At 31.3% G+C, this 9,334-nt stretch overlaps 2 protein-coding genes across 2 annotated transcripts; one reads left to right on the plus strand and one right to left on the minus strand.

Annotated features, from left to right (window-relative positions):
• Nucleotides 1-534: 534 nt before the first annotated feature.
• LOC137922812 (heterogeneous nuclear ribonucleoprotein A1, A2/B1 homolog) lies at nucleotides 535-5,128 on the minus strand. The gene is made up of 7 exons (XM_068765893.1): nucleotides 4,953-5,128; nucleotides 4,501-4,724; nucleotides 3,908-4,152; nucleotides 2,852-3,031; nucleotides 2,191-2,385; nucleotides 1,712-1,786; nucleotides 535-1,342 (listed from the first exon to the last, which is right to left on the minus strand). Exons 1-6 carry the CDS (start codon nucleotides 4,980-4,982, stop codon nucleotides 1,731-1,733), a joined length of 930 nt encoding a protein of 309 aa, XP_068621994.1. The 5' UTR covers nucleotides 4,983-5,128; the 3' UTR covers nucleotides 535-1,342; nucleotides 1,712-1,730.
• A 697-nt stretch (nucleotides 5,129-5,825) lies between these two features.
• On the plus strand, nucleotides 5,826-8,762 carry LOC137926296 (heterogeneous nuclear ribonucleoprotein 87F-like). Its single transcript, XM_068769899.1, has 6 exons — nucleotides 5,826-6,010; nucleotides 6,232-6,455; nucleotides 6,694-6,938; nucleotides 7,175-7,303; nucleotides 7,381-7,702; nucleotides 7,953-8,762. The coding sequence occupies exons 1-5, from the start codon at nucleotides 5,978-5,980 to the stop codon at nucleotides 7,695-7,697; spliced, it is 948 nt and encodes a 315-aa protein (XP_068626000.1). The 5' UTR covers nucleotides 5,826-5,977; the 3' UTR covers nucleotides 7,698-7,702; nucleotides 7,953-8,762.
• The last annotated feature ends 572 nt before the right edge of the window (nucleotides 8,763-9,334 follow it).

A 9,334-nucleotide genomic window follows, 5' to 3' on the forward strand; every position in this document is an offset into this window, starting at 1 on the left:
CCTATTGGAAGTAAATAGGGACGGCCCATGTTCAGCAGGTGACGACATACAGCTGAAATTATATTATATTTGAAAAATTTCAGACAAATACATTGTTAATATGACAGACACGAGTGAAAAAGAAATTGTTTAATAGGACATTTATTATTGGAGAAATTTCTTATAAAATATTTAGTCATTCCTAGGAAATTATACTTTGTATTACAACCATCGGCCGGATATTCGGATACTTGCCAACATTTTTCGTAAAGAAACTTACGGGGTACGAGGCGGCTTTAAAACTATTGAAATACAAAGAACCCACACATCTTTAACATTAGCGGTGTTATGTATTTATAATATATCTACCCGGATTCTGGGAGCATTAATATTTGTATCTTGACTTTGAATATCAGAAAGTTTTTAAGAATTATTGATACCGAAATCTAGGGTATTATTCGATCGCTCTCCTGATTAACCTACCGCTTTATGTAAATATGTATTGGCATATCCGATATCCGTTATAATGTTTTAATATGGACTAGTCAACTTGCATAAAATAATGTACATATTGAAATAAGAAACAAATACATTTCCAATTTTTTTTTATTTACCAAATTTAACTTACCATGGCCTTTTCCACGAACAGAGACTTGTCCACCGCGTAGAAGAGTCCATGGAAAACAGTGTTTATTTAATTTATTATTGCACACAAAAGACAGGAACTCTCAAGTTCTATACATTAAACAATGGTTAAATGAAACTAAAAGTACTATAATACCGCTTAATATTACTTATAAATTAAAAATATTGCACTTTGTTTTTAATAAAACAAGATAAAATAACATTTTTGTATTGTATATAATATTAAAACAAAATAGTCATTCGTTTAAAAAGAAAATAAACACCTTTCATGTGTTAGTAAATAATTTCAGTTATAATGGAATGTTTTAAGCCCATTTAAAAAATAGCAATAGGTTAACCTAGAAATGTTAACTAAAACATTATCTCTATATATATTTAAAAACACAAATACCTTAAATTAAAACGTTATCATCTTCTCTAATAAAGCCTAATAAAAAATTTGGCAGTGAGTAAGTGAAACCAAATTAATACCACATGTTAAAATTGTGAAACAAGTGCTAAGTGTAATTTTAGAACATTGCATTTGACACCTGCACAGTACCTTTTTTGCAGAAACCGTTTGCATAGTTTAGTCACACATGAAACAATTGTTTTAGTTATATTATGTTGTCCGTTCCTAAGTCCGCTTGTGCCTCAATATCTAGATGTTCGCTGCCTACTCAGGAGTAGTCTACAAAACCATCTGCCTGCCTAGCTTCACCTATGGGCAACTTCATACCTATGCATTAAAAATATGTAAGTTTTAAAAAAACAATGTCACATGAATTAAAATCTTCGTTTTAATTAGTTTAATAAACAACTGAACAAATTAAAACGTTGAAACAACATGTAAGGCTGTGATGACCCATGATTCACGTAATACCTTGTTTCAATTCATTGCATATTTTGACAAACTCCCATAGCTTTCCGTAATTCATTACAAATATAAACAACAATTATTCTAAAATTTTTTAAAGATTTTTTTTTCCATCATTTGTATGTTTGTTTGTTTTCCATCATTAATATTAAAATTAAATGCTGAACCTTATATTTATCAAATTTAACTGAAATAATTTAGTGAACATAGATAATAAAACTTGGTACTCACAAGATAATATAAAATGGGTTTAGTACCGACGCTGATTGCCTCCAGACGATGGCCCCATAGTATTGTAGTTCTGGCCTATTAAAAATCATTATTTAGATTAATTATTTACATAAACATCAAATATTTGTGATTGTGCTATAAAAAAGGTCACAATTTTACTTTGGTATTCAAAATTTCAGACTAAAAATATAAAGAAGGAACAGATTTGTTTTGTTGACTTGTGTAGATTACATGTGATATTTAAAAAAGAAACGGACACAGAAAAGAACGTGTGGTGGACTTTATAAGATCAATATTGTATTTGTATATAGTAGCATAAATATTAACGTCTGTATAGGATACATGGATACTCCTGCACACAAAATAAAAATAAACACATGCACTATCCATGCAGGACTTCTAAAATGTTCAAACTTGATGTGGGTAAACAAATTAATATAATAACTACAGTTAGTAATTCAATGAAATATATTATTTACCTGTGTTGTAAGGCTGTTGTCTCTTTGTATTGTAATTGGATCTCACAGGACCACCACTATAGTTCTGTTGATATCCATCACCAAAATTATCCTGTGACCATGCTTGGTCACCATAACCTTGGTTGTCCCAATCTTCTTGAGAATTATTTGATTCCCAAGGACTTTGATTATCCCAACCACTTCCTTCTCCATACCCTGAATTATAACCACCACAAGCAAAAGTCAACATTAAAGTGTCCTTGGAAGGTTTTAAGATAATAATGTTATTATTGTATTTGTACTGATTGACATGTAGCACACTTAGAAGGCTTACTGTGTTGTAAATGTCTAATATAATAATCAAATCATTTTAATTTTATAGATCTATCAAGTTGACTTAGGTGCTACTAATGAGCACCATTGGAAATCTGTGAGGAAGGGCTTGTCCAACAATGTACATCCAATGGTTGAAAGGATGATGATAATAAAATTAACTTAAGGAAACTCTGCTAACATGTTCAGACTTTCCTGTTGACTAATATGAAAAAAAAAAACTAGGCTTACATCCTAAATAAGATCATCTGATCACTTAGTCTGAATTCTTTAAATTTTAATGCTTTAATTGGTTCAGACAAAACTTATTAATTAACTTCATTCACAAACAAAATTTAAACATTATTACCCCAGTCTTGACGATTATTCCAGTTGTTATTACGATTAGAGTTATTACGGCCTCCGCCTCTGCGACCGCCACCACGCCGATTACCTCCGTCACCAGCATTTGATCCAGCTGACATTTCAGATTTTGACAATGCTTTTTTAACATCAATATGACGACCATTTACTTCATGATTTGGTTGCACTATTGTCGAAAAATTAATGACAGGTTTAATAATTAAATACCATACCTCTCTCTCTTTATATATATATACACACACACACATATATATATATATTATTTATGCCAGGTTTCCAACTATATACTGATTGAGCACAATATCTCTAAAACCAGAAGGCCTTGTAGAGGTCAGCTAACAGCAGATTTTGGGATTTTCTACAAAGGGGATTGAGGTGTTCATTAATTCATGAAGCGAGCAGGGGACAGCTTGTATAAATATAAAGGGATTTCTTCATATGTACTGACAGATCACAATATCTGTGGCCATAACCATAAAGCTTGAAGACTTGAAAATTGGTAAGTACATTACTTTTGCAATGTAAAGGTCAGCTAAGAACAGATTTTAAGAAATTTCACTCCCAAGGGTGTTATGGGTTATGTTTATTAATTTGTGCAACGGACACGCGACATGTAGTATAAATTCAAGGAATTTTCTGTACTAAGTACTGACTCATCACAATATCTCAGAAACAATGAGACTTAGATAAGAAAAGGACCAATATTTAGCCTCTTCCGCACATGCAGTGGTAATTGTAGTAATTGTACACTGTATATTGACATATATTAATACACAATTTGAAAAATTAAAAATTAAGCAAAAAAATACCACCTCTTACACAATGGTATGACTAATAGCCATTTTTTGATTTAAGTCAAAAACAGAAGAAACATTTATATTCTATGACTAAATTCTCCTAAGTTTACTTTTACACTAGCCATATTCATGAAATAATATTGACTATTATTTTGTGAATATGGCTAGGTATAGAATAATAATATTCTATATATGAATTACTAATACTTAAAATAAAAAATTAATAAGATAAATAAAGTACTTACAGCATATTCTATCTACCGGATCATAATCATCAAATTCAACAAAACCAAACCCTCTCTTCTTTCCTGTGTCTTTTTCAGTAACTACACTAACAGAAACAATGTTTCCATAAGATGAAAAGTAATCCCTCAAATCTGCCTCCTCTATATTATGTTTTATATTACCAACAAACAACTTTTTTACAGTTGCACTAGCATCAGGTCTTTTAATTTCTTCCCTAGGAACAGCTCTCTTGGGTTCAACAACTCTATGAAATAATTTTAACAACTGTATTAAATATTCAAAGTTTTTTTTAACTTACCAGGTTATGACTATAACCTCATTACATATACAATGCAAATATACTAATGGTGTTATTTTAACAAGTAAAAAAAACCTTAGAATTGTACCAATGTTTATATACTTTAAATATAATATTATGACCCAAAATAAAATTCATTTGACATAAGGTTAAAGTTATCAATTATATGGGTATTATAAAACTAATATTATATTAATATTTAATGTTACGCGATAATAAATATTTAAAACATAACAAAAATAACAATGTTTTGAAGTTTAAGGCGCATTTGTCCTACACAATTTTTTAACTAACCTTCCGTCAATTTTGTGAGGTCGATTATTTTGGGCATCATCTACCATGTGTGCCCGAGAATAGGTAATAAACCCAAATCCTCTGGATCGTTTGGTTTGAGGATCCTTCATAACAACAACGTCCACTATTTCCCCCCATTGCTCATAGAATTCCTTCAAAGAGTTATCCGTGGTACGGTAATCTAGACCTCCAATAAATAACTTTCGCAAATGCTCCGGTTCCTCCTAAAATAGTAATAAATATGATCAAAAATAAATATAACTGTATAACAGGTATGCTGTAGATATTTAAGTCCAAATTTTAATGAACGTGGCAGTCAGTAAGTATGGTTTATGCATAAATCGATTGGCTAAAATGTACACAAATAACACCACGTACCAAAACAACGAAATAAATTTTAGACAACAATAATCGTTGCCAATATTTACAAGCACTTTTCTCATTAAACTTACATATTCATCACCGCCACCACTATGTTTCATATTGGTTTTAATCAATCAAAATATATTACTTTTTTAAAAAATACAATCAAATCAACTTTGGTAATAAACTAATTAAGGCTTTTAAGACAACAAAAGTTATTGATAACAGGAATAACAATCACATAATTAATTTATATTAAGCACTATTTTTTATTATGTCCTTGCTTTTACACCACAGACAAAGAGCTAAAACATTTTTTAAATTTATCATTTTTCTTTTATTTTTAATTATAGAGTATTATCTTCAGTAAATAATAATAATGAAATTTGATTTTAAAAATCGAAATATCTATATTATTGCGTGAATATTATCACTACACATTACAAACATTAACATGACACATTTATAATTTTTAATTGTTATAACTATGATATTTAAAGAAATTTTAATGTAACACTTATTTCATACTATTATGTAGAATAAAGTAAAAGAATTAGCAAATCCTATATTTGATAATATATTTATGTTTAAACTGTAACAAAACGATACGGTTGTTTTTTTTTTTTATATTTTAGGCTATACGTAATTTATTGCAAAAATTTTCCTTCATACCTGGACTGTAAAAAATAAAAAAAGAGTGAGAATCAAGTTTTAATAGGTAATTGTCTTATAAAGTGTAAATTGCAAAATGAACTTATTTACATATAAATAATTTGTGGTTCAAAAAAATTATTACTCATATAACCAAGTATTTACATATAATTACACCATTATTTGAATATTCATATAAAAATTTGTTGCAACAAATCTAAAAGGTATCAAAAATATGTTTTAACATGCTACAGTAACTTTGGCATCTTTTATCTATTATCTATGCTTTTCACTTGTGTAGCTCTAACCGGCATCGGCGTTCTTGAATTCTTTTTGGCGTGGCGTCGGTCGGCAGCGGTTGTGTGGTAGTCTTAAAACTAAGTGACCGTTTCCTGTACGCGTTAAAAAGTTCATTAATTGTTAATATCGTTCTCTTTCCTTAATAATTAATTCGTTTGTTAAAATGAGGCCGCAACAAAATGGTGATGATGGTTTTGTAAGTATAAAATATTTATATTTTTCTAGAAGTTACTTAATAGTGCGGATATGTAAAATATTTTAGAATTTTAAGTTTTAATTTAAATTTGATAGTAATTATGGTATATTTCTAGATTATGTGAGTTCTTTGTTATATAGCGGTATAAGAATGAATCATGTAAATGCCACGCCACCAGCCGCCATTTTGTTGTCGCTTGTCATGTACGCCCTACTTTTCAGGAGGAGCCTGAGGTCCATCGTAAAATCTTCATCGGAGGGCTGAACTATAGGACTACAGATGAGTCTTTAAAAGCTCATTTTGAGAAATGGGGAGAAATTGTGGATGTAGTTGTTATGAAGGACCCGAAGACCAAGAGATCTCGTGGCTTCGGTTTTATTACTTATTCAAAGGCCCACATGGTTGACGATGCACAAAACAATAGGCCTCATACTATCGATACCAGGTAAATTTAATACTTTTGCACTGAAACAATATTTAATATTTATGCAGTCCAGCTATATGAAAGTGTAATAATTACTTTCATATCGTTTCAAACTGCAAAAATTAATGACACTGCTTGGTGAATGTCTCTTGAACTTTACACGTGGCATTTTCTGTGGCGTCAACATTTTTAAACTATTATTTTTTAAATATTTTGTTTTCATTTCATTATCTTTATTGACTATTTTCAAACTCTTCAGGGTTGTTGAAACCAAGCGAGCCGTCGCTAGACAAGATATAAAGAACCCTGAAGCGGGTGCGACGGTCCGCAAACTTTTCATCGGTGGAATTAAAGATGATCACACTGAGGACCAATTAAGAGAATATTTCTCTAATTATGGCAATGTACAAAACGTAAGCATCGTCACTGACAAAGCTACCGGCAAAAAGCGCGGCTTTGGATTCGTCGAATTCGATGACTATGACCCAGTTGACAAGGTTTGCTGTAAGTATATATGTTTTATAAATAATTCACAGTTTTGCCCCAAAATGGAATCATTATGTCCAGGTTTGGCTTCTCTAACTGTGGAAATTAAATTATTGATTAAAGCTATACCTGACAACCATTCCATAGGTTTGATCTGGTACGCAAGTCAATATACATTTAGATTTTAAACTTTGACTTATTGCAAAGTTAAATGTTCAAGGAAAGATTTTAATTTTAAGTTATTTTTATTACAGTGAATGCTCCCCACAAAATCAATGGAAAACAATTGGATGTTAAAAAAGCTCTTCCTAAAGATGGATCTGATCAAAGAGGTGGAGGTGGTAGACAGGGCCAGAGAAGGAATGATAACTGGGGCAATTCTGGTAAGAGTCCTAGTGTTGTACTTTTTTGATATTTGTTACTTACCTCAAACAAATATTAATTTCATTTTATGATATAGGAGGTGGCTATGGTAACAACCAAGGAGGTGGTTGGAGCAATTCCAATCCCTGGGACAATAACCAAGGTGGTTGGGGAGGTAGTCAAGGAAGTGGAGGATATGGAGGTGGAAACCAAAGAGGTGGTGGTGGAGGATGGGGAGGCAACCAAGATTTTGGCAACTATGGACAACAAAGTTACAGTGGTGGACCCACCAGAAACCAGCAATACAGTAACAATAGAGCCGCTCCATACAACATGAACCAAGGTGGTGGAGGAGGTGGTGGCTATGGAAGTGGAAATTATGGCGGTGGACAAGGACGAGGCGGGCGTTTCTAATCCATGTATGTATTCAGATGATTATTTTTTAAAATTTAAAATCCATGAACTACTTCATACATAATTCAGAACTCACCACATCCTTTTCATAGGACTTAATTTGGATTCTATTACATAGGTTGACTACTACATAGCATTAATTGAGATTAGGAAGTGATAGCAGTTTATCAATTGATAGAATTAGATTAATGCTATGAAGGATGCCTCTTTTATGTTTATTTTGTATATGACTGATAAGATTTTTTCAATCTCTAGGTTTCGTGCTATGTACACTAGTAGAGCAGAGTATACCGTGCTAGTGTAGGCAGTACGCTCCGGAGCACTAGTTACACCTGGTCTTCTTGAGACCACCTAGGAGAAGCCGTCAGGAAACAAATTTAATGTAGTTTGGAGCTCTTGTCTTATAGAGAAAAATAGAATACTTTTAATATACTATAAAATGTACTGATATGTAAGTTGGTCTTCTATTTATTGTAGTACTTTAGGTACTTACCGTGACATATTTTTAAGGATCTACATAGTTTGTGAAGTGAACATTTTATACGGATAATTAAGTACAACTTAGGATAAATATGTAACAAGTCCCATGATATAGACGCTAGGTGTATGAAATCTGATTTATCAAGATCATGATAATTTTAACTTTCCTGACATTTACTCAGTATTAAGTTCTCAAATAGATGTTATTTCGAAAGATTAAGCTATAGTATAATGGAAATCTAGGATAATTAAATGTATAAATAAAATTTAATACAAAAGTTGTAGGGTTGTTTCTTTAGATCTGTACATATTCCTTTTGTTTTTTTTTACCTGCATATTTCATCAAAGTGCAATTTTCATTCTGTGGGAAGTATGGCACAGACAAATTATATTTTGTGGTGTGTATGTACTTCATGATGATACCATGATTAAATAAAAACCTGATACCTGTTTCAAATTTGTGTCTGTTTTAATGTTTGCTATATTAAGAGAAATGCACAGTAATCTCATTTTTACCTATGTATTCAGTTATTTTGATGATTTTTACTGTAGTTACATCTGTATTAAACCAATTATAAAGTTGCATTCTTAGCACTATTATTAGCATCTAGTTTATTAAGAATCCCGTAAGCGGTAGTGTATTAACCACGTGTTTGCAAATGTTTAACACATTTTTTTCAATTGTTGCTATGGATACATATCCAAAGTAAAAAATAATATTTCAACTACTGTCATCAACTTCCAATTTTTAAATCAATGCAATATGCATCATTATCAGCAATTTTATGAATCTTCATAAACCTTGTTTTATTAGGTACATACGTTATTAGACTTAAAATATAGGTAGTCTACCCAATCTAAAAGATGTAAATAAAGTTGTATATATATTTACGATTGAATCTGTAAGTTCAGTCGTTTGACAACTGTTCAGCGCTATCGCGCTTCTAGATTTCAGGTACAAACAAGCTTAGCGGCGCCATCGCCCTGTCATTTCAGTGCAGTCTGTAGCTCTGCGTGTAAGAAAATATTTAACCGCCCTTGCGCTTCCCGAAACGCTAGTGTCTAAAAAGTATAAATTGCGTTTTTAATTAGTTTTCATCCCAAAAAATACTTACATTTTATATCAAAAAACTGCCAAATTAAAAACTATATATGGC

Source organism: Battus philenor, unplaced genomic scaffold (assembly GCF_028537555.1).
Source record: "Battus philenor isolate CCGP_79_NKW_IND1 unplaced genomic scaffold, ilBatPhil1.0.hap1 SCAF_10, whole genome shotgun sequence".
Lineage (NCBI taxonomy): Eukaryota > Metazoa > Arthropoda > Insecta > Lepidoptera > Papilionidae > Battus > Battus philenor.

Excerpts from the sequence above, each read along its gene's own strand:
- LOC137922812 (XM_068765893.1), bottom strand. The coding sequence starts at position 4,982 with ATGAAACATAGTGGTGGCGGTGATGAATAT. Across the intron at positions 4,725-4,952 it reads GTGGTGGCGGTGATGAATAT|GAGGAACCGGAGCATTTGCG; the intron begins GTAAGTTTAATG and ends TTACTATTTTAG. Across the intron at positions 1,787-2,190 it reads ACAACAGCCTTACAACACAG|GCCAGAACTACAATACTATG; the intron begins GTAAATAATATA and ends GATTTTTAATAG.
- LOC137926296 (XM_068769899.1), top strand. The coding sequence starts at position 5,978 with ATGAGGCCGCAACAAAATGGTGATGATGGTTTT. Across the intron at positions 6,456-6,693 it reads CCTCATACTATCGATACCAG|GGTTGTTGAAACCAAGCGAG; the intron begins GTAAATTTAATA and ends CAAACTCTTCAG. Across the intron at positions 6,939-7,174 it reads CCCAGTTGACAAGGTTTGCT|TGAATGCTCCCCACAAAATC; the intron begins GTAAGTATATAT and ends TTTTTATTACAG.